General features: G+C 41.0%; 2 protein-coding genes across 3 annotated transcripts; both read left to right on the forward strand.

Annotated features, from left to right (window-relative positions):
• The first annotated feature begins 1,579 nt into the window (after window positions 1-1,579).
• LOC116048998 (E3 ubiquitin-protein ligase ZFP91-like) lies at window positions 1,580-7,896 on the forward strand. 2 transcript variants are annotated; one of them, XM_035994173.1, is made up of 12 exons: window positions 1,580-2,255; window positions 2,668-2,699; window positions 2,804-2,937; window positions 3,034-3,074; window positions 3,186-3,272; window positions 3,389-3,547; window positions 4,555-4,605; window positions 4,693-4,771; window positions 5,006-5,120; window positions 5,284-5,383; window positions 6,127-7,044; window positions 7,075-7,896. In XM_035994173.1, exons 1-11 carry the CDS (start codon window positions 1,927-1,929, stop codon window positions 7,028-7,030), a joined length of 2,031 nt encoding a protein of 676 aa, XP_035850066.1. In that variant the 5' UTR covers window positions 1,580-1,926; the 3' UTR covers window positions 7,031-7,044; window positions 7,075-7,896. The 2 variants fall into 2 exon arrangements, with proteins under 2 accessions (XP_035850066.1, XP_031154191.1); XM_031298331.2 differs by having other exon boundaries at window positions 2,804-2,935; window positions 3,035-3,074; window positions 6,127-7,896.
• A 6,837-nt stretch (window positions 7,897-14,733) lies between these two features.
• Window positions 14,734-24,326, forward strand: LOC116048999. Its single transcript, XM_031298332.2, has 8 exons — window positions 14,734-14,909; window positions 16,711-16,820; window positions 17,032-17,116; window positions 17,205-17,400; window positions 18,109-19,172; window positions 19,704-20,503; window positions 22,859-23,062; window positions 23,186-24,326. The coding sequence occupies exons 1-8, from the start codon at window positions 14,767-14,769 to the stop codon at window positions 23,428-23,430; spliced, it is 2,847 nt and encodes a 948-aa protein (XP_031154192.1). The 5' UTR covers window positions 14,734-14,766; the 3' UTR covers window positions 23,431-24,326.
• Window positions 24,327-24,414: the final 88 nt, after the last annotated feature.

A 24,414-nucleotide genomic window follows, 5' to 3' on the forward strand; every position in this document is an offset into this window, starting at 1 on the left:
GATGTCTGGCTAGGTTTGAGGTCTTTAACATTGAACACTGACTTTTAATCATTCTTTTTTTTAAACCAAAAAGTATTTTATGTTGTATCTTTAATTGGAAGTTTGGCACAACCAATCACTGATTTGTTCAATAAGGGCCTGGCTCAAAGGCCCACAGTCAGAGCTTTATAACAAATATGTCTACCTGTACAGCTGCATTATGATGTAAATATAATGTAACTTTGAGACAAATAAATGGCAGACATTGTGATCACTTTGATGAATCGTGCAACTAACTCGAGCAAGATTCAGGTTTGAGCAAACTGATTTTAAACCCATAGGGGAATGAATGGACAATGAAAAACATGTATGCATGTTCATTGGTGCTCTGAATTAATTAACCAAGTCATAGCCTCGTGATTAAATGATGTACTTCTGTATCATGACAATTATAGCCAACCGTTTATAAGAGGAAGTGTTCAAACTTTTAAAAAAACAACAGTGGTCACACATTTTTGGCTTGATAATCTTCAAATCTCAGCGTCGCAGTCTGTGCCACACCTAACATATACTTCCTGGTGCACAGTACTTCATAATTGAATGTACCATGAGAGGGACATGTCACATTGCATACTCATAACAGTCGTGACACAGCCACACCTGGGATAAGACTGTCTACCAGTGACCACATGCTACGTTGCACAATATGGGAAAGTTATTAGTTTGTTTGTATAGGTGCCATATGCCTATAATAAAAGAAGAAAAAAACACAATTATTTGTAGTAGGCTACTTAATTAATTTAGACTGTTTATCTGTGCAACGTAGGAGGCAATAAGGCTAAAAGATGTTTTCTATACAAGTAATAAAGCTTAGCCAAAGTTCAATCATGAAGACTCCCTTTACTCACTCACTCACTTACTCATTCATTCTCATCTCTCTCTGCCTCTCTCTCTCTCTGACTTCTACTCGGTGAGCGTTCACTCTAGTCAACCAGATGTTGCAGGATTTCTCTATCCATGCCACCCCTTTTCGTCTCTGCCGCTGTCAGTTGTCATTTCAGAACGAACAGATGCGACCCTCCTCCACCCCTTCACCTCACGTCTTCATCATATCAGCGACCAGTCCTGCTCTACATTCCACCATCCATGTCTTTGGCAACTCTTCACCACCACCACCAGTGTCTAGACCTCAGGGGGATATATCCTGAACTTATCACGGCATCACTCACTACCCCCTTAATATACCACGTCACGATGGGTTTTAACAGCCAAAGACACTTCAATTCTTTTTACCATGCACTTGAATAAAATGTGATTGTTCATTCTAAATTAAGTCTCTCCTGATTGATATAGTAATATCTAATTAATTTAAATGTGTGTCATTTGGAAGGCTATAATATGTCTAAAAGATTTTTTTTTAAACGTAATACTTAATAGTATTTATTCATAGGACCAAAATAACTGAGATAGATTCATATTTTAAGGGCTTACGCACAATTGCATAAACCTAAATGCATAAATACGAGTGTTTAAAGTTATAACTACATTTCCCATAACGACCCTTTTCAATCAGTATGGAAGCCCGTGAGTCCAAACGTATCATTGTCGCATATCCGCGCTGCTGCTCTTAAAGGAGACGCATCCTAAACAGGCCTATTCTCGGTTAAAGAAATAAGAGGTTTGCTATAGCTTTAAGAAGTAAATAATGCTGAATGTTAGTACAATTATATTCATCATACAATGTAACTTTTTTTATTATTAATAAGCTAGTTAATGAAATGCTTGCGTAGTGACTAAACATTTACTCTTGAGCGAGCTAACAAAACTTGGTTCCAACAGGGCCTTTAACGTCAACGTTACGTTGGTCTTAGGCTACATTTTTGTTCATAACTGACGTTAACTAATTACAAAGGTCTGTAAGGGTCATAACAGTTAAATAAGAGCAGCATGGACTCGGAAGTAGACGAGGTTTCAGGTACTCGTCCTGGGATTGAGATAACCGGAGACTCAACGGAGGCCACCAAACCATCACCGGACTCGACTGAACCGTCAAGCGGGAGAAGGGGAAGTAAAAGGCTAGCGAAAGCCGCAGTGACCACCCCGGACTCCGGTGACTCTCAGTCCGGTGTTCGTGTTTTGCGAGCCAGGGACGCTGAAACTGGCAGGACTAACGTTAATGAGTCCAAGAATGCCACTTGCAAGCGCAAGCCTACGATTATGCTCCGTGGACGTGGGAGACCTGCGGGATCACGTTCCAAAAACACACCGGCCATGCAGTAAGTGTTTGCACAAACGCTCGTCAACTACTTTGCTGTAACGTTACACTACTATTGCAACAAGCTTACTAACGTTAACTAACTGCATAACTGACAGTGTGAGTCTAACTTTACTAGTGAGATTGTACTGCAAGGAGGCTTGGGGCTATAATTGTAGGATGTGTGCTATATCACTGGGGGTTCTTAAAGCTATAGGTTTACGTCTAGGTATCGAAACCAAAACAAATGAGTTGAATGTTTGAATGCAAGTTGCTTGTGTTGTCCTGTCTGTGCTTTTGTTACCCTATTACTGTTCATTGTCAAAGGGGCAATAAAGTTAAAGCATACTGTGCATTTTCCAAGGTATAGCGTACTACAGATTAATTTTGATTTGCACCTGGCTGTCATTTACTGTAGACTTTCTTTCACACAGACCTCAGATAAAGAAATCCACTGCCAAAAAAGGTAAAAAAGGCATGTACTTAAGTCCTTTTCACTATTAGTAGGATTTTTTTTATTTTTTATTTATTACATCTGTCACTAATACCTGGGCACTCTGACTTCCTCAGCATCCAAACACACTCTTGGACCAAAGCTGTCCAAATCTAAAAAAGGCAAAGGGAGACCTCCAACCCAAGCCTCTCACATCCCACCAGCAACAGCATGCAAGCCTGAAGCAGAGATGGAGGCTTCATTTTGTGGTAAGACAAAGAGCACGTGCAATACTTTTACTACAACACTACAAACAACGGCAATCATCTGAAACTGAAATTACATTATTCATTATCTCTGTTTTTCAGAAGAGGAAACAGGTTCTTTCAAAGGAAGCGACGATGACGGGTGAGTGGTATACAACTTATTGAATGAGCATCAGAGAAAATTTTGAAATTCATGTTTAAATTGCTGATGTAAATGTAATTGTGGCCAGTGTGGTGTTGATGTACATATTAGCGTTGCAGATCCAGATGCGGCTCTTGACGAGGATCCCTTATTCAGAGATGACCCAAGTGACCTCATCTATAACCCCGAGACTAAGACGTATGCTGAGCTCACTGCCTTTCCATAATGAGTATTATTAATGAAGATTTCTAACATGATGAATTTTAAAATGTTAGTTTCAATAGTAAATTAAGCTTTATCTCTTAACTCCTTAGGGAAAGATCAAGGCGCCATACCACGTTAAAACAAAAGGAAGTCAAGAAGGAGGAGTCAGAAAATGAGGAAGAAGAAGATGACATTAAAAAGGAAGAATCAACTGAGATTGTTGTGCAGAGTGAAGTTGGAGGGGGCAATAACACAGAGCCACCCAGGAAGTAAGCAAAATATGGGTTGATGATTAGTTAAAGGATTGCGCAGGACTGATGGCTGATCACACTGACAATAGGTGAATTTCATGTGTCAGTGTTACCTGAAGCCACACATCCTCACCAGTTGTGTTCGGTCTGACAGCCTGCTTACTGACAAAAGGTTTGCTTAGTGCACCATAAAGGAAGTTAACAATATAAATATAGTCATATTCTTCCTATGATATAAAATAACTGAATAATTTAACATTGGTAATCTTTTTTATTATTGTATAGTCAGACCAAACTTATCCAGGGCCAACATTAAAGCCCAGGATACATTTTTTCTGACTAAATTTACTTCTTGGATTTGGAAAATGAACACATAAAGTCAAGTAACTAGAGCTGGGCAATATGGAGAAAGTCAAATCTCACCAAATTTTTAACCAAATACCTCTATCGATATTGCGGCGATATTGTAGCGTTGACAATTGGTGCTTTCACAAAATATTTACACAATGAGATTTTTGATAAATTATCATTAGTAACATGGACAAATGTATCACTTTAATGTGATGTAGCCTTTAAAACCAGGAAAAGACAACACGTGTCATATTGCCATATCAAAAATCTAAGATGATATATTGCCCAGCCCTACAATTAACGCACAAAATTACAACCCCACCTAGATACGGAATAAAAACAACCTTTTGCAGTTGTCGTCAAGTTGTCCTTATAGCAGCACACAGTACTGATCATTCACAATGTTGAAAATATGCTGTACTGCTCACGTACGCAACCTCAGATGGACTCATCTGGTCTTGCGTAACTTTTTCTATTAATAGAAAGTGATTTTGCTTTTGTGAATTTTGAGTTTTGTAATTGAACCATAGCAACCCTAATTAAATTAAAATCAAATTGTGCCGTACCAAGGGATGAAGATTCCTGCCTGTAATAGCCAATTAAAAGTTTGGGAAGAAGGATTAAAGTATTTGTCGACATTTCAAATTTAGTTTTGCAATCTGTTTTCATTTTAGGAGAGGTAGACAACAAAAAGATGACAAAGTCCCTCGGCTGCCAAAACAAAGGTAACAGTCTATTATGCACTGTAGATGACTAGTACTATTTGCATTAAGTATGATTATTATACAGTTTCCCTTTTTCTGTCTTCATAGGAAAAAGCCCCCAGTGCAGTACGTCCGCTGTGAAATCGAGGGCTGTGGTACTGTATTGGCCCACCCACGCTACCTACAGGTTTGCCATCCTGTCAGCCGTAACCATGACAGCCCCACATATTTTAAAAGGCACTGTCTTAAATTTGGCACTGTACAATAGCAACAATGTTAGCTTCGCCTTAGAAACTAAATTGGTACACTGCATTTTTACATACTGTTTTAGATCTGTGAAGTTACCTTAAGGTGCAAAACATCAGAGGTTGGGTGTGTTTACTGTAATATTTACATATTTTCTCTCCTCTCTTTATTTCAGCACCATATCAAATACCAGCACTTGCTTAAAAAGAAGTATGTGTGTGATCACCCCTCCTGTGGGCGCTTGTTTCGTCTGCAGAAGCAGTTGTTGCGCCATGCTAAACATCATACAGGTGACAGATATTTTTTACACCGTGTTAAGACTGGCACCATACCTTATGTTTGATTATGAAGCTAATTTCTGAGATGCTTGAAAGGCCAAGGCAAAAAATCTAAACCTTTAATTTTCTTTGCCTATCCTGTGTTTGTTTACTCTGCTTGTCATTTGTCTTTCAGATCAAAGAGACTACATCTGTGAGTTTTGTGCTCGTGCCTTCAAGAGCTCCCATAACCTGGCTGTGCACAGGATGATTCACACAGGAGAGAAGCCAATACAGTGAGTAGCCACAACACTGCCGTATTTATGTCACAAAAGGAAGAACTATTATATGATAATATCAGACATATTTTGTAATAGGGCTGACTTGTGTACATTATTACAAGGTTCAGTCTTATTTATGTAGAAATTATCCATTTAAAATAACCCCATAATACATATTCTCTTAAATTCTTCCTTTTAATGTTAACTACAAACATTCTTAGTGTTGCTTACATGGCGAAATTCAGTTTTTATCGTTGTTTTTTGTAAAAGACTAAATAAAAAGATTAATTAACAAGGTTTTCAGAAGATAAAAGATGAAAGAAAACAAACACTTCAAACTTTGAACTCATTGTTAGCTATTGAAGCGATTCCTGTCACTTCCCTATGTATCCCAGCTAAGTAGAGCTCAGTTACTTGAATCCTTTACAGTTCACATAATTAACAATATAATACATACAGTTTATACCATAAAATAGTATATCTGGGTTTGAAATGATTAGTATGTTCATTTTTTTTTATTACACTACTATTTTGATAGCAGTGTTTTGTCATTTAAATATGTGATGCAATATTGTTGAAGTACAGTTTTGAAGTACTTGTACTTCCCTTGAGTGTTTGTTATACTTTGTTAACTTCTTAACTTCTACCACTGCTCCTGAGTAAATTGTAGTAAAAGTGAAAGTAAAGCGCCACAGATGAAACTCAAACGTCAAGTCAGTTCAGACTATAACCTGGTCTTTGTCTCCGCCCTGTGGCAGGTGTGAGATCTGCGGCTTTACCTGCCGTCAGAAGGCCTCCTTAAACTGGCACATGAAGAAGCACGATGCAGAAGCATCCTACCAGTTCTCTTGCTCCATTTGTAGCAAAAAGTTTGAGAAAAAGGACTCTGTCGTTGCCCACAAGGCCAAGAGCCACCCTGAGGTGCTCATAGCTGAAGCCCTAGCAGCTAATGGGGGCTCAGTAATAAGCAGTCCCATCCCAATCCCAGAGACAGTCAAAGTGCTCACCCCGACCCCAGAGACTGTCCCAGTGCTCACCCCGACCCCAGAGACTGTCCCAGTGCTCACCCAGTCCGACCGACCCTCTGTCAGCCAGGGGAACCATGAAGTGGTGAATAGTACACTCACTCCACTGCAGCAGGTGGTGCTCCCGCTTGCTCCACAGACTCAGTTAGATGTATCTCAGGGCCAGTTCCTCCAGCTGCCCACGCAACATGTGGTGCAGGTGGCACCTCAGCAGCAAGTCCCCACCTTGCTGCACCTCACCACTGCTTCTCCTGCTCACCTCTCCAGCCTCAGCCATCCCCAGCTCATCCACCTCTCCAGCGTTCCTACCAGCACTGTTGCATCCATGACCCTCGCAGACCCACAGAGCACCCTCCTCACCCTAAGCTCCGTCAGCACACTGGCCTCCACAGCCTCTCTGGCTTCCCAGCAGGCTCTGCAGTGGGGCAGGGAGACTCATGAGGACACACAGCTACCTGGGGAGGGGGAGCTGTGGGACAGGGTGGTGGTGGGTGGTGATCATCAGGATGTAGAGGAAATGATGTGGGAGGGAAACGAGGAGAGGAGGAAGGAAGATGAGGGAATTGTATGGGAGAGAGAAGGAGGAAGACAGATTATTTTACAGTGTGCCGAAGTTCATGAAGATAGTTTAATCTAGCTAGAAGGCCATAAAATGATCTGAACAGAAACGTTATGCACCGTAATGTTTTTATTTAAGAAAGGAACAAAAGACTTGAAGGACCTGTCAAAATTTAAAAAGCTGACATTTCAAAAATTAAGACATTATCTCCATGGAGTGTAACACAGTAGTCATATCAAGTACATAGCTACAGAGAGCTACTTATATCAGGGAGAATGATTTATAATATTATAGATCACATACACTTCTTTTTCCACTTATTGAATATTTTGTAACCTTTTGGTTTTGTCACCCTTGTGTTTGAATGTATGTGTGTATGTTAAAACATTTTTTTTAAAAGACTGCAAGAAGATTGCACATATTGTACAAGAAAGTCACATATTACATTTATACCCCTCATTTCCACATGTGAATGTATGATGACATTGACATAATTGGCTCAACTCTAGTAGTTTCATTTACTTCAAAGTTACAAAACAAACTAACTGTGAGCAACAACTACAACCAAATGAGGTTCTTGGTTTAAAATAATCTTTGATGTGAGATTACAATAAAATACATATTAAAAAATGTCATTTCATTTTTAGTCTGGACCTTTTAGACTATTCTGTTTTGAAGAACAGAAATAAGACAAAATCTATATTAGGAAGTTTTTGAAATCCTTTGAGAAAGGAGAGATCTTGTGTTTCACAGTAGACATTTTCAATTGTCATAGTAGGAAAAGCATATGTGTTACTCTATTAACAATGGCTCTGTTATATTCAAGTGTCCCTGTAAGTCATGACAGTGTGACAGTAAGCCTGCATGCTATGAAACATTTTAAAATGTCTTGTGAAAAAAAGCATATTACCTCATTAATTTTCTAAAGAAACGATTTAAATTGCCTTCCTTGTTTGATTGCATTCACTTTCCAGGACCTGAGTAGTGTCACTTCCCCTCCAAATTGTACTGAACCATCTGATTTAATTTGTTACAGACAGGACTATGCAGGCAGCAGTAATAGATGGAAATAGTTTTTGTCAGCAATTTTCTTTTGAATCAATATTGGATATTAAACACTGCCACTATTACTGAGCATGATGATATAATTTATCAGAAAATGGGTTCAGAATAACTATAATAAACAGATTGTGTTCTAAGGTTTTTGTTTATTGTGCTTGACACATCCTTTAAACAAGGTCATACAATTCTAGTTGATTTATGTATCAGGGACATAACACACTTATTAACATCAATATGATGTTAATTTTCCAGATTTAGCCATAGGACAACATTTTATCTGCAATCCGTGGACAGGTTGATGTCAACAACACAAACAAGGCAAACAAGGATGTCCAGTACCTTCTGCTTTCTTTGTGTTGGAATTTCAAACTCCGGTGGATTAACTGCTCCTCAGATCTCTGCAGGGTAAACCTAGAGCCTTTACAAAACAAAACATCCACACAAAAAAAATAACCATACAAAAAACGTTTTGTGGAAATTGTATTTTGCTATTACATTAATTAAATACATGGTTGCTCATTTTTATCAACATGATTAAAAAATAAACAATGCCTTGTAATGTTATAAACTAAATAAATAAATGACACATTTTCTAAACATGTTTTAGAGTCAGAGACTATCAGTTATAGTATATATATATATATATAATAAGGAAAAAGTATAAGGACAATGCAACAGTGTACAAGAGTTTCTGATCTCTATACAGATCTCTATGTGTGTCAATTTTTTAAATTAAACTCCTCAGTATTTTATTAGTCAGAAAATATTGTGTATGGTGATTTTCCATATTAGTTTACAGTGACTGAAAGAGAGTTTACATTATTTGAGAAGGATGGGTGGGCCACATGGTGACGTTTTTTTTTGGGAGAAAAAAGGCCCTCATGTGCGTCCTCCTAAAAACGCCGCTGTGTCTTGCGGAACCAATTAAATCCCCTCTCGTTGCGTGCATGCCAACATGAACACCGACATTAACACGCTTCATTGGCACTCGCGGTGACCATCTCCGGTCCCTGTACAAACCGCTAAAGTATCCAAAAAACATTCCGCGTGTTAGACGTTGTTTCGGTGCCAACATTGACGACGTTGGTGGGGGGCTTGGTTCTCAGCTCGGTCCTCATCCAGCTCGCTGCTAACCCACCAAACGTTAAACAGGGCTGGAGTGCAAATGGCAGAGCAGGAGGAGCAGCAGCAGATAACCGCGCTGGACACGCCGGTGCCTGACCCGTCGCAGACGGAGAGAGCGGTGGCTCTTGCCCGGCTACTGCATTACGAATGTACTCGTCTGCTCCAGCTATACGTGAGTTATCACTTTACACAGTCGTTATGCTTACCTCATACGTGTTAGTCGGTGTGAAACACTCCCCTTACCGTTACTTGTGGCTTGCTTTAATGTGAGCATGTTTTGTTATTGTACTCAGGCAGCTATAGCTACCTGTCGCATTTCAGTTATATGTTTTACTTTTACTGTACAGTATACACGTTAACATTCACCAGTATGCACTTGTGTATTTTTGAAAGAGATTATGTGGTGCAGTGTAATCATACTAAAAGACCCCCCCCCCACCCCCCACCCCACCTCCATTTTCCCTGGGGTGCCTAATGGATAGAGTGCATTGGATTGTTTTCCCTGCTGTCATGCTTCTGTGCCTCTTCTTCCTTTTAGACACCTTTTAATTGATCAATATGGCTGTCACTACATTTGTAATTGAGCTAAAATAAAATGAAAGGCACATGTGCAAGGCCAAGAAACACCTTGTATCTGCTTTGCACTCAGCATCAAGTGGACACAAATCTCTCGTTTCCTCGCCCTTAGAAAGAGAAGGAGACATTCTTGGCGGACCACACCCCTGACGGAGGACGTATCGTGTGCCTGTCCCCAGACTCGGAGGAGCCTAGCACGGAGCGGCAGGTGCAGTTGCTGCATTCAGCTCTGCGGCAGTGCCTGGGGCTGATCCACTGTGTCATCCTGAAGGAAGAGGAGGAATGGGGTGAGCTGGAGGGCGACTATGAGACCATGAGGAAGAACGTCCAACTCCGGCTGGAGCACTTGCTCCATAGCACCAAAGGTCTGGTGGAGACTGAGAACACGACTCTAGAAGTTACCCCAGACCACCAGTGTAATGAGGTGCAGTATTTGTTACAGAAAGGAAAAACATTGTTACAAATCCAAAGTTTATCTGACAAAGGGCATTTTTCTTCAACTCCTAGGCTTTCTCCAAGGATCTAAATCTGATGTAAACGTTTCGTATGTGAACAGCCAACTCAGACTTTGTACATTATTTTACATTCTTTTATTTTACTAGCCAAGATGCCCCTATGATGCTATCATTCAAGTGGCCAAGCGACCCTGCTTTTCTCCATGAAATTCAGTTTTGTCTCCCACATGAGTCACGTACAGTATATGCTTTTATTATAATATCATGTAGAATTAGCTCATCTACAACAAATCTGTTAGACATTCAGCACAAAATGGATCCACAAAATAGGGTATTTCCAAGCCTCTATTATGCCATTTATTATGTCTTAATAACACAACAATTAAATGGAAAACTTAAAGCTTTAGCAAGGGTGGGAGTAAACCCTGTATTATATGAATAATACCTTTATGTGAATATGACTAATGCTGGGAACAAAGATTTCAATCATTAACTTAATTGCTTACATATCCATGATAATATTTTCATTGAGTTTAAAGCTGCACTAATCAATATTTTTATATTTACATGGACGTGTAATGAATTATCACCCAACTCTGCAGTTCCCCTCAGCATTTTAGCATCTTTCAGCTCATTGTTTTGGTTTTCAGAGCGTTGTTTTTAGCCACAGCAGCCAGCTGCTTTTAGTGAAAAAGCCATTGTACACTACCTGCTGAGCACCAAACAGCAGACAGACAAAGTTAGCAACTAGCTGGTTTACATTGTGGAGAATTTAGCAACTAAAGAGATATATTTCACTCAGGAGTTGGTGGAGACCAAATTGGAGCTAAAAGGAACGTTAATATTGTGTTACATTCGTCAGGTTAACATAAATACAGCTACAAATTAATAATAATGTTGCTCAAACATCAGTTACTTACTTTTGTTAAACTTTGACAAATAGGAACATATTTATCTAGAAATGGCCAAATAGTCTCTTAATTTCATATTTCCTTCCTCCCTCCAGCACTCAGACTTTTTTAACAATGAAACTTGTACTTGTACTTGTAATTTACTGTAAAAATGTAAGCGTGACCACAACATAAACAGTGTATTACTTCAGCCTACCCATCCACTAAACAGCAGCTTGTAATAATAATAACAAGTAATAATAATAATGAGAGGCAGTGGATGTTAACTTGCTCTCTTCTGTGTAGGAAACCGATGGCGCTGGGGGAGTTTTCGGGCTCAAGATGTGGACCTATCGAGTGCTGTTGGAGCTAGTCCATTGGGCTGACCATGCTGCGCAGACCCTCCATGTCTTACACACAGAGAGGGAAGAAAGAGAAGAGATCTGATTTTTTTAGTTTCAATCCAACAATATCTATGAATGAACTCACTCAACACTAACAGCCAGCTTTCCATTTTATGTATTTCAATTTGAATATTAAGCGGTGTGGAATATACTCTGTGAACACTAGAGGTTAAAAATGTGCTGCTACATGCTACACCTAAGCTCCTTTAACAAAGCCCTGTAGACAGCTTTTCCCAGACGTTGGTATTTCCACAGCAAGTGCTAAAATGACCTCTAGTTTGCTACAGTTGCTATTTCCTTTGACAAATAATTGAGTGCAGACTTTTGACTGTGTAACGATTGGTTTGTTTAGTGAAGTGTCAGACTTGGACTGTTTGAAAATGTATTTTTTGTATAAATTGTGTAATTTAATTTATTTAAGTGGATTTACCTTTGATGACTAATTTTCTGCTGTTAATAACACTCTACTCACTGCTAGAATGTAGCCAAAAATAAATGACTGATAAACTGTGACTGATGTGCGGCTGAACCTGTAGACATTTGCTTTTTTTAATAGGTCACTTAGCTTTTAATGTCCCACCTTACTAACATATCTTATCAAGATATTTCCATATTAAATGTTATGTCGTCGTGTATACTGTAGCCCGAATGCTTGTATTGTTTATGGTTTAGCAAATCTGTGATGATCAAGTGTCATCTTTGCTGCTCTGGCCACCAAGTTCTCTCCTGATGTTATACTTGAATATGCTGCTACACTGTTCACAGGTTTGAACTATATATATATATATATATATATATATATATGTGTGTGTGTGTGTGCGTGTGTGTGTGTATATATATATATATATATATATAGTTGAAACTATATATATAAGACTTGTGGTTCTTTTCTGTCATGCCCTTATTTAGAAGGTAAAAACATGTTTGAGAACTACTGTATTAGACTAATAGTTTACGGTAGGATTGTACTGTCTGTAGCCAAAAGTATCAAACACTGCACCACAACAACTTCACTGTAGTGTTCAATGCCTGACACAGTATAGACTCGCTGAGGGAATGAGCTGTGACTTCCAGACTTGTTGGTATGGTGGATTTCTTAATGACATGCTTTTTTTTATCTCTGTGATGATTAACTGGATGTGCATTGAAGATTAAAACTTAGATTGTTCACCTTAGCGCCACTACCTTGTTTTTTTTACACCCACTGCTGTGTGTGTGTGTGTGTGTGTGTGTGTGTGTGTGTGTGTGTGTGAATTTATTTGAGACGTCCCTAATTATCTAATGACTTCCTAGAAGTTTTTGGAAAGAGCTATATAATGTAGTATATATTATAAGATTCAACTGGTAAACTCCCAATTAGGTATTTATATTTAATGGTTAGCATAGGCTAGAGCAGGGGTCACCAACACAGTGCCCGCGGGCACCAGGTAGCCCCCAAGGACCACATGAGTAGCCCTCAGGCCTGTTCTAAAAATGAAAATTGAATATTGATATTATCTGTTTTCCACCTTGTTAAGTCATTGTTGATAATTATTGTGAGAAATCATTAATGTGATCAGTGTCTTCACATAGATGAGTATCATTAATCATTAATAATCATATATAACTAAAGGCAAACTGAGCAAATTTGTTATTTCAGAAGAGTGTATCAAACTGGTAGCCCTTCGTATGACTCAGTACCCATGAAGTAGCTCTCAGTATTAAAAAGGTTGGTGACCCCTGGGCTAGAGAGTCTTTTAGTCGTAAAATGTAAATATTCAAAAATATATGAAGAATAGCTTTTGTCACAAACTTGGCTTGCACGTTTGATGAAGGTGACAAAATATATAGAAATTACCATAAATCAGTTATTACTCCAAATAAGGAACAATTTAATGTTTTATAAATTACATGGGCTCCTTTTGTTTGCCAAAATGTCCCTCTCAGACAAATAAATGTATGTTATTCCACATAGTGATTTTGCTTATCTTAGGGGTCAAGTTAGACTCAATTACACCTTGTTGTTGGACTTCTCTTATGAGCACATATGTTTGGGATTTGGGGGGGTTGTGCTGCAAAAACTACTGTCAACACCAATCACAGATATAGAACATTTAAATATCCATTCAACCATGTTTTACACAGTGGTGAAAAGTAACTAAGTGCATTTACTCATGTGTTGTACTTAAGTACAGTTTTGAGGCACGTGTACTTTAGTTTAGTATTGCCATTGTGTGCTACTTTTTATTTGTACTCTAGTCCACCACATGTCATAGGTAGGCTAATTTTTTTGCTTTTTATTTCACCACATTTATTTGACAGCTTCAATAACTACTTTTCAGATAAAGACTTTGCATAAAAAACATATAACTTTATGGAATTCAACACCCAGACCACTATAAATTGGGAGGCACTGGACAAAAACCACCTAGCTGCAGTGGTGTAGTCTACGTGATACGCAGGTATGCACAGTATACTCACTAAGAATGCTCCAGTATTTATATATACCCACTTACAAATGCCCAATGACACGTAACAACATACTTTCCATTATATTTTGGATATATTTTGAATTGTCATCTGTGTTTTTCTTCTTCACATAGGCTAAATAAAGGTAATTCCACTTATATATATATATATATATATATATATATATATATATATATATATATATATACAGGACAGTATACCCACTACAATACATTAGACTACACCACTGCCTAGCTGTATATGTGTGTAAAACAAGCTCCATCACGACCATTTACAACAGTAAAATGCTAGGCACGCAGGGATGCATCCGTATAAACAATCTAATAATATTATATGTAATAATTAATTAGTTGCAGAGGATTTTTTTTGCAAAATATGTATTTTACTATTGATACTTCAAGTAAATTTTCTTGATAATACTTGTACTTTTACTTCAGTAGGATATAGAATACAGGACATTTAATTGTGATGAAGAAATAATTATGGTGCACTTCTGAAACATGTCCGATTAAAATCATGTTTATAAGCAATTCTCATTAAATTAAGAAAGGTTATTAACTATCAAGCTGGTAAAGCAGTGTTCAGCTGTGAAAGAGGACCCCCCAAACAGAACATCAGGGTCAATGTGCTTACAGACCAATCTGAAACAGCAAAGTATTGATTTGACTGCACTTCCACGTGAATGCATGAAAGATAACACACCCTATTGAATAGATACAATACTGTATCAATCAGTGCATCTTCTAAATTTAAATCTTGAGGTTGTAGGTCTATTTTCTTCAGAGGAGGGTGCACCCCCATTTTACCATTAGAACCCCAAGGATGTTGTGCACATGCGCGTTGTGCAATCTACCGGAGCGCGAGAGGTAGGGAAGGAAGTCCTAATGGCGGAGAATGTACGGTCGCCTTTTGACTACCGGGAGCCACCGACCCTCGACAGCGACGGGGATGGGAGCAAACCGCCGCCGCCACGGGGGTGAGTGAGCACAGCCTGCCTCCGGTTTGTCCGCGCGCGGTTGTTTTCACCGGGGTTTTATGAGCAAAATGCTAGAGCCTGAGACGCACGCGCTGCGAGCGTGCACATTTGTTTAGTTAACGTTAGAAGCCTTTATTCGCGTGCATGATTTCAGCGTTATAATGGAGAAAACGGAGCAGGGGAAGTGATTTTTTTTCCTTGATTACGGTTGCAGCTGTTGTGTACTGTGAGGTTGTGTCTTCCCCTACCCGCCTGAGCTTGTATTTAATCGCCAGCCTTTTTATTTCTGATGTTTTGTCGGGACACAAGTCTCAATGTTAGCTGCTGGGAGCTAACAGGCTAGCTTTGGTTTAGCATAATGTAACGTTAAGCATGCACCCAGCAGGAATCATCGACTATGTATCTAGCTGGCCAGTGACCTGCTCTCTTGTCGATAACCCCTGTCGTGTCAGGTTTTTTAGACTGCAGATCCCAGAACATAATATCCAACAAACCACCGTCACGTCAGTGTTATTATGCTCTGAACACTGCTTGACTGTTCATCGTGGCCAGTTTTGCTTTGAGTAACAAAAGTTGCTGACCATGACTAAAACCCATAAAAAAAACAGTTGACTGTCACCAGGCTCAATGAATTAGGGACGCTTTGTTGTGCTAATCAGTTCTCTGTTAATGCATTTACAGTCTGACGTGATTGGATAGAGGGGTGGGGCCATTTCCAATATTTAGATTAAAAATTATTATGATAACCAAGATAGCTAAAATCAGCTGTCACACTATCTGCCTGTTTACAATAGATGTGTGTTTCTTAATCATGGTCATTGATCACCACATCTAACCAGGGACTGATTTACACCTGGATTGCCAAGTAAACCTGCTAGAAACAAGCAAGCAATGATGTGGTACTAAAATATATTAAAGCCAAGAATGTTGGCCAGGCTGTGTGCAGTATTCACCTGAACACAAACATATCTAATTACTGCAGAAATAATTCATCATTAAGTTGGTTGACAGATATTGTCAACAATTTTGATATTTCAATAATTGTTAAAGTGAATTTTCAAGGAAAATATCTAATGTTTGCTTATCAAATATGAGGATTTTCAGCTTTTCTCTGTTTTACATAATTGTAAATGGCATATCTTTGGGTTCTGGACTGTTGATTACAAGCAAAGTATTGTTGCAATACAAGCAAAAATAAAAAAAATGTCTCTTTTAGCTCTTGGAAGTTATGATTGGTATATTTCACACACACTATTTTGTGACATCTTGGCTAAATGATGAAAAAATGGTAAAACGAAATCAAATCAAACTGATCAATACTGAAGTTGATTAACTCAGGAAAAATTAAAAGCTTAAATGAAGCCTAGTTGATAGTCTCCTTTTGTCTTTTATTTATATATATTTTCTTTTTTTATTTTCTTTTTTTTTTCAGGGTCTTCTACTATACTCTATACTCGAACCTGCAATATATGTAAGATGCACAGAAATCTAAATTTCCAAATGTCTTGTAATCAAAGACATTCAAATTACATTTACATGAAGTAGCAACAATTACACTGTCAACACCACTGCTGCCACCATCGCTAGTTAAGTAGTTCATAGCCTTATTGTTGTTGTGGATGAGTCACCCACCTAAGAAAATGTTACGTGAACAGATTCAATAACTGCTTTGCCACAGGTATGGCATGCTCTGCTCATTTTGGCTGCCCTCTGATCGAATATTCACACAAGGAAAATCTTGAGCACTGCTTTGTCTGAACCTATCATTGTGCTAAATGAAGCCCTGATTTTGTTATTACAGGCGAGTCTGTGGGAGAAAAAGGAAGGGGACACCAGTCAAGGTGTGTGACCGAGCGTATGTAACAGAAGATGAGGAGGAGGAGAGTATGTCAGAGCACAGCTACAGCCCTGGTATATATAGACACACACACACACACACACACTCACCCCTGCTGTTTGTGTTTTTACCCATTTTGGTGCTTATGGAAAACAAGTGTACCATTTTGTAATTAGCAATGTATTGTAGTAAGAAGAGCCACCTTCCATCTTTCAAAAATAAGGCTTGTGGTTTGTGATAAAGCAATTAAGATGTGCTAGATTTAAACAGTCCACTCTGTCCCAGGTGATGGCCAGTACCCAGAGGGTGCAGAAGACCGCCTCCCTCCACCTGGCAGTCCCTACTACCTCCCTGATCCCACTCAGCTCTGGTAAGAAGGACCCTCGCCATGGTAACTGTGCTCAGATGCTTTTTTAGTTTGGGGATCGATATTGCTAATGTCACATTATATTTTCCAGTGTGCCAGAGTTGGGGGAGGAGGGAGCGAGTGGTGTTCGGGGACCTGTCCTCTTCCATCCGCCACCCAACTGCCGGATTCGAGAAGTCCACTGTGGGACACAGGTGCGGTTGGTTGTCATAGCAATCCGAGACATCGCCAAAGGGGAGGAGATCACAGTGGACTACAGCCTGACGGACTGGGGCGAGAATGCAATGGTAAGCCACTAACTGGTAATGTTCTGTATTTGTCTGTTCAAATCCCTTGGAAAGACCAAAACCAACAATGAATTGATCTTGCAAACAAGTATGTATATGTCACCAAAGCCTGGTGTAGCTTATTCCTCTGGGCCACAGAGTGCAATTGTTGTCCAGAAACTTTAAAAAACAAAGAAATCAATGAGCCATACGGTTGCAATGGGTGATATATTCGTTCATTACCATGAACATGGACACTAGTTTATTTTTAGTCAGTCTCATAAACACCATCCTGTTGCCATAAATACTCACACTCACACACACACACACCAAAATCATGGGCATAAATTGTCCCTAATGGCCCCTATACACTACACTAATGTCTGTCTTATAATGGGGTATCTTGAAGTTGTTATGGTTTGCACATTACACAAGTGATCAGCGACATGGGGTCACACATTACAAGACATTTCACAATGAGGATTCCCCAACAAGTTTGTCTCTTCTTCAAACTACGTTTAAACATGAATGGCTTTGGGCTGAGAGCCAGAGAGCGGGTAGGGAAGGCAGACAGTATTGTGAAGCACAAGTTTTTTTTGTTGTTGACAGTAACAGAATCATTTTGATCACAACTTTAAATGTGATAAATAAATGTGACTGTAGATCCTGTTGATATAGCTACATGTTTAGCTAACATGGTTTGTTTTAATTTGAAATCTGTCTAACCAGGAGGAAGAGACCGGCCCCCATCCACTGTCCCTCTCTGTTTCCGATTACCTTACCCCCTCTTGGTCATTATCACCCTCATCCTCCCCACTCACCCACTCTGAGCCCAGTGACTCAGACCGTGAGGAGGATGAAGAGGAGGAAGACGACGATGATGACGACGACGACGATGAAGAAGAGGAAATTGAGGAGATAAGGGGCCGAATGCTTCGCCGACGCAAGAAGCGCAAGCTGCCCGCAGCAACCAATTCAAAGAAGAAGAGCGCGCCCACCACCTCCAGTGGACCTGGGCGCCCCTGCTCATCCTTCTCCCACCCGGCACCTGTCGCACCCCCTGCCAGATCCCAGTCCCAGCCCCCAGGCAGCAGCCTGGCACCCCCAACCACCAACATTAACAACAATATTAACATAAACATTGGCAGCTCCAGCGGTGCCACAGTGAGCCGGCGGCAGCACTGCCCCTACTGCGGCCGTCACTATCGCTCTTTGGCACGCCACCTGGAGAAGCACCACGCCAACCAGCCAGAGGTCAGAACAGCCATGGAGCTGGCACACCTGCAAACGCACAGCTCTTCAAACGGCAGCGCCTCACACCCTCACCCCTCATCGTCCTCCACCACTCACAGCCATTCCTTTGCTGTCCCTCAGCCCTCGGCCTCCAACCCTGCTCCCCCCCCTCTCTTCTCCAGGGAGAGGGAATCGCCAGCTACACGCTCGAGCACAGGTGGCGTCTCGTTCTCCCTCTCGCTTTCGCCACCTTCTTCTGCTCAGCCTGCAGCCACTAAGAAGGCGCCTAGCTTACCAACGCCTAGCACAAAACGCCCCGCACCCCCGATGGTGTCACGAGTTAAGAGTCCGTCACCACCTCCCCCATCTACTCCCAGAAGGGGTCGGAGGATGAAGAGAGAAAAGCATGAAGAGCAGCAAAAGGTGGAGGTGGAAAGCTCGAGAAGTCAAGAGGAGCTGGTTCCACCTCCTACTCCTGAGCCAGACATAGATCCAGATGAAGATCTAGAGCTGAGTGGAGAAGAAAACACACCAGAGGAGAAGAATGGAGAGATTGTAAGGTGTGGTTGGATTATTGTCTTTTTCATTGACTTTAATTTTTTTTTTTAAGTCATTAAGAACAGGTTCTTCTTCACAATGACGGCCTGACAAGTGGCATAGCCATTTAGGGAAAGGGACGGAGGGCTAGAAAATAAATACATTAGAAATTCATAAAGTTTTGAAATTACATAAAATACAATTTGAAATACTACATAGACAACAGTAAACACTTATAACGAGATAAGTGCACAGGTACATGGGTGAGTAAGAGAGGGAGAAACCGGTCAAATATTTAGCTGGAAAAATTATTATGTAGAGAAGCAACTGCATTATATGTTCGTGAACAAGGATGAAATGGAAATTAGTTTGTCCAGTTTGAGAATCTTTTGCAGAGCATTCCAGTCGTCAGCGGCAGCTGATTCAAAATCATTCATTCATCACTTTTTGTAGTCTTATCACCAATTAGGTATTTACTGTTTGGGGTTTTAGGTCGTGCTTTGTGGTTTCAACTGCTATTTTAAAGGCATTTTCCTATCTCTCTTATTTTCCAGCATACAGAGACATCACATGTCTCCGCTGCTCTCTTCCCTCTCCTGTTTGGTCCTCTACCTCCGCCGCCAGCAGCACTCCTCTTTCCTTTCTCTAACCCGTTCTCCTCACTCTGCTGAGGCCTGGCGCCTGCTCTGCCATTCCAGCCTCTCTCTTCTCATCCTCTACAACCGCCACCGGGAATGTGAGGTGGCCAAGCTCACTGTCCAGGACTACCGCAACCGTATCAACCCTCTGGTCAGCTCCAGCAACAGCTCCCCCTCTGGCATGGAAGCCCCCCTGTCCCCCTTTGAGCGCCAGGTCCTCTGTAACCTTCCGCGGGCTAGCGTTTTGGGCAAGCGTGGTCGCATCCAGCCACTTATTCTCCCGCCACACTGTGAGTCCTGCCTAGACCTACTCCTTCACACCAGCTCCAATGTGGGCGTGGACCCAGAGAGTCCCTATGTCTTCTCCCGGCCCTACCACTCTCCTGCCACACCGCTCCGGGGCACGGACCTTCTGAGAAACCTGGCACGATCCAGCGGGGCCAAGAACCCTGGTGCATTGACAGCGACGCGTGTGCGGCGGCAGGTAGCAATACTTACTCAACTGCTACTTTTAGAGGAGGGTGAGGTCCAGGGTGGAGCCACTAAACGGCTGGAGGAGTTCCTGGAACGGGAGTACCATGTGACCCAAAACTGCTCCACTATCATACGGGATCCAGCACTGATGGGTCGTGTGGGTCGTGTTGTTCTTTATGGAGAGAAGGAAGGCGTGCTTTTCCGAGGGATGAGCCTCCAGCACATCTGTCTCGAGTTGGATGGTAAGGAGTTACGTCATGCATTTTTTTTGTCTTCAGGGGAAAATGTTGAAGCCACTGGGGCCCATCAGCAGGTATTTCAGGCATGCACTGTTGAATTCAGTGCAGGTTCTGCTTCTAAGAACCTTTTTAAGGTTGAACTCCCGCCATCTGTTTTGAATAATGCAAAGTGTCAACATACTGTGTTGTTCACTTTAATGGATCATTATTTTTAAAGTGGAGCTATTGATGGACTTAGGGAGGAATGTCAGCCTCTTAAATTACTTTAAATGGGTGAAATAAAACCGCAACAGCATTTAATAGAATTTGGTTTAAATATTTACAGGTCTAATTGAAAACCGCTTTATTTATGAAAATAGTAAAATGTTCACTGCAAGGTTTGTGGATTATCCCCATGTGTTTCTGGAGAGAGACATTGTTCGTGAGTTTTTCTGTTAAGTGTGTTTACTGCAACATAAGTCTCAGCAGCAGATATCTTAAAACCTGTTTGAAATAAACCAGAACTATCTGCATTATGTGCTGTTGTACTTAAATGTCCAATATGTAATACTGACAGCTAGCGTTTAAAATAGTTAACTGCAGTCCAAATTCAAAATACTGGACAGAGTCGTCTCCCGCGCCCCCTCCTCCTCAGACTCGAAGTTCATGGAGGTTGCCAGGTTGAGAACACAGCATCAATGTCGCTAGACGCTAGTCTTACATAGCTAGACATTACTCCACAGCACAGCCGAGTAGCTGACATTAGATGCTGGCTATGTTGACAGTCATTAGTGGTGTGCGATACTGCAATATTTGGTATCTATCTGATACCAAGTAAATACAGGGCCAGTATTGCCGATACCGATATGATACAGATACCACTGTATCTTACAGCCTTTTTATAAATTATACAGCTTGCAGTCATTTTCGGCCTGAAAATATAGCCACACAGTGCTACTCTTCCTCTGCCATTCTTCTGCTCAGTGTGTGTGTGTGTGTGTGTGTGTGTGTGTGTGTGTGTGTGTGTGTGTGTGTGTGTGTGTGTGTGTGTGTGTGTGTGTGTGTGTGTGTGTGTGTGTGTGTGCGTGAGTCATGTGACGGTACAACATCAAATCACAAGAGGGGGGAGGAGGAGCAAAGTGTGCCTGCTCTGCGCTGTGACAGGAGCGGCACTTGAATGTGGCGGCACTTACACAGACAGCCAGGTCGCCTCTTTGATGAAACCACAGCAGTGCATACTGGAGAGAACTGAAACTAAAGTATCAATCTCATTACACTGGTATTGATCAATATCAGTACCAACGTTGGTATCGATATTATCGATATTTGGATCGATCCGCCCACCACTAACAGTGATAAAAGCCAGAGCTCACGCGGAGCTCTTTACCCGACTGACAACCACCCTATCTAGGCTTAAAATTGTGGAAACAGCTGCTAAAAACACCACTACCTCGCCGTCTTCTCTACCCCACTGACAGACACTTCCTTGGCTTAAAATTACGGAAACAACCGCTAAAAACGGTCCTCTCTTCCCAATTTACAGCCCCCCTTTCTTGGCTTAAAATAACTCAGTTTTCGGCTACGGCCGCTGAACAGGCTACACGTTGTAGCAGCCGTGGCCCACTTGCCTGGTCCTCCGGTAATGTTAGCAGTTATGGCATGACCAGTCGGGATCACTTCACTGGCTGTCTCAATTGTTTTGTGAGTAACTAACTCGAGTAACGTTACTCTATGTAATTCAATGTGAGTACACAAATGTTGAAATGACTGAAAATGCCCGTCCCTAGTAGCCGTGATAAATTTGCCTAAAGCTAATGCTTACCTGTTCAGGAGGAAATTAGCCAACTCAGAGGCCTTTTGGGTTCTAAGCTGTCTCCATCTTTCATATACATCTCCAATATTTACCCGGGGTTTGTTACGTTTCTGGCCATGCAGCTGTTAGAAACATGCAGAGGCTTTTTAGGTCGAGTACAATCTATCTCCGTTGATCCCGTTGTTTGTTTGCTGCTTCCATGGCTGTACTACAGCTGTAGCGTGCTGGGTTTACGTTTTTACAGACCATCTGGCAACCCATCCCGGCTGTCAGAATTGTCAGAATGGGCAGTTGATACAAACACACAGGCCAAAACACAAACAGACATTCCGTCACGGAACGGAAATTTCAAAAGGAGAAAATACTGGCTTTAGCATTGCTGTCAGAAAACATAGTAGCCTATTTCAGCTTAGCATGTTACCTTAATATCTGATGACATATCGTGGTCATTTTTGGATTTAATACAGTAAATATATTACATATTGCACGCAACTTTAAAATGTTAAGCTGTATGTTTAGTCATTTGATTTGAGTTAACTACCCTCTATTTCATCTCTGTCCTACAGTAATGTCTGGCAACTCAGCAGACTCCTTCTCAGAAGATTCAGAGGCAGAGGAAAAAAAGGAAGAAGTTAAGGAGAAAGCTGAGGTGATGGTGAAGAAGAAAGGACCAGGGCGACCGCCACGGAAGAAGAGAGCACCCATTTCCTCTCCAGGCAACCCGTCAATAGCCAGTGTTCATAAGAGAAGATGCATTCCACCCAAATCAGGTAACCATCAGCCAATATCAGTCTGTGACTTCCCAAGCTTCAGTCATTTCCTTTTAAATGTGATCCTATGCATTCTATTTCCGTTCATTTACACTGTGTTACATCTCCTCCTCTGTCTCGCAGGGAAGCGTGGTGTGCTGAAGCGCCCGTGGTCAGAAGCTGAGCGTGTAGCAGTAGAGACTCACCTAAAGAGAAACCTCATGGAGCTGCGAGTCCCTGCGAAAGCGGACTGTGAGCGCTGCCTCGAACTCTGCCCTCTGCTGGTGAGCAACCAGCGAGACTGGAGGTCTATCAAGTTTTACGTCCACAACCGCATCCAGCTGCTGAAGAAGCAGGGGAGGAGGGAAAGTGCTGCCTCCGTCTGCTAGGGCCAAACACAGACAGAGGCAGAGGACACATACCATAATGTATAAACCACCAGCAATCATAATGAAGAGAAAAGGTGGAGTCATAAGTGAGTAGTGTAATAAAACTGACTAAGCTAAGAAAACCGACGGGTTGCTCCAGTTAAGGATCATTCATACTCCTAGTGTTGGGGATGCCCAGTGTCTGTTCAAGATGTACTTTTAAGCGGTTGGACAAGATGTACGTAAAAGTGTGAATATGAGTTCAAACACAGTGAATGCTTTTTTTTAAAGATTTATTTTTTATGTCATCCTTTTATTAAATAGTTGACAGTGGAGAGCAGCAGGAGATATAGGAGAGAGAAGGTGACATGCAACCTATGTCCCTGGAGTGAGTGACACCAATCCACTAGGTTGTGGTTTGTGCTTTAGACCACCAGGACATTTTTACAGCAAATGGTCCTTGGTCTAGTGTTTGCTTTCACTGAAGGCTGATGACCAAACATGAATGTGTAAAGCTTTGGAGGAAGAAACCAATGGTCCCGATTTTTTAAAATCCCCACAGATAGACTTCGTATGAACTTGTATAGTTTGTGTTTGATATTGACTGACCTTGTGCCCCCAACTGACGAGCGTATTAAAAAAAATTGTTCGGACAATGATGCATTAGTGAAGTGGTTCTTGCACACCTCTTCTTCCATAGTCATAGTCAAGACTATTCTGTATCGAGGCACGTCTACTTGAATTTATTGCGTATCGGAAATTTTAAAGAAATATTTCAGAATCAACTTACGGTCTTATTCACAATGTAAATACTTCCTAATCTATGGCAAATATACAGTAGTGATGGCAAATATGTCAGTGTGTTATGGTGTATATACTGTAAATACTACCTGTACTTATTAAAGTGTATGACATTTTGCTGTGTTTTCTTAAACTGGATTGTAAAGTGAGTTTTACATTGTGGATGCCGAGTGATAGAAAGAAAATAGAAATAACAAATAAACA

Source organism: Sander lucioperca, chromosome 17 (genome assembly GCF_008315115.2).
Source record: "Sander lucioperca isolate FBNREF2018 chromosome 17, SLUC_FBN_1.2, whole genome shotgun sequence".
Lineage (NCBI taxonomy): Eukaryota > Metazoa > Chordata > Actinopteri > Perciformes > Percidae > Sander > Sander lucioperca.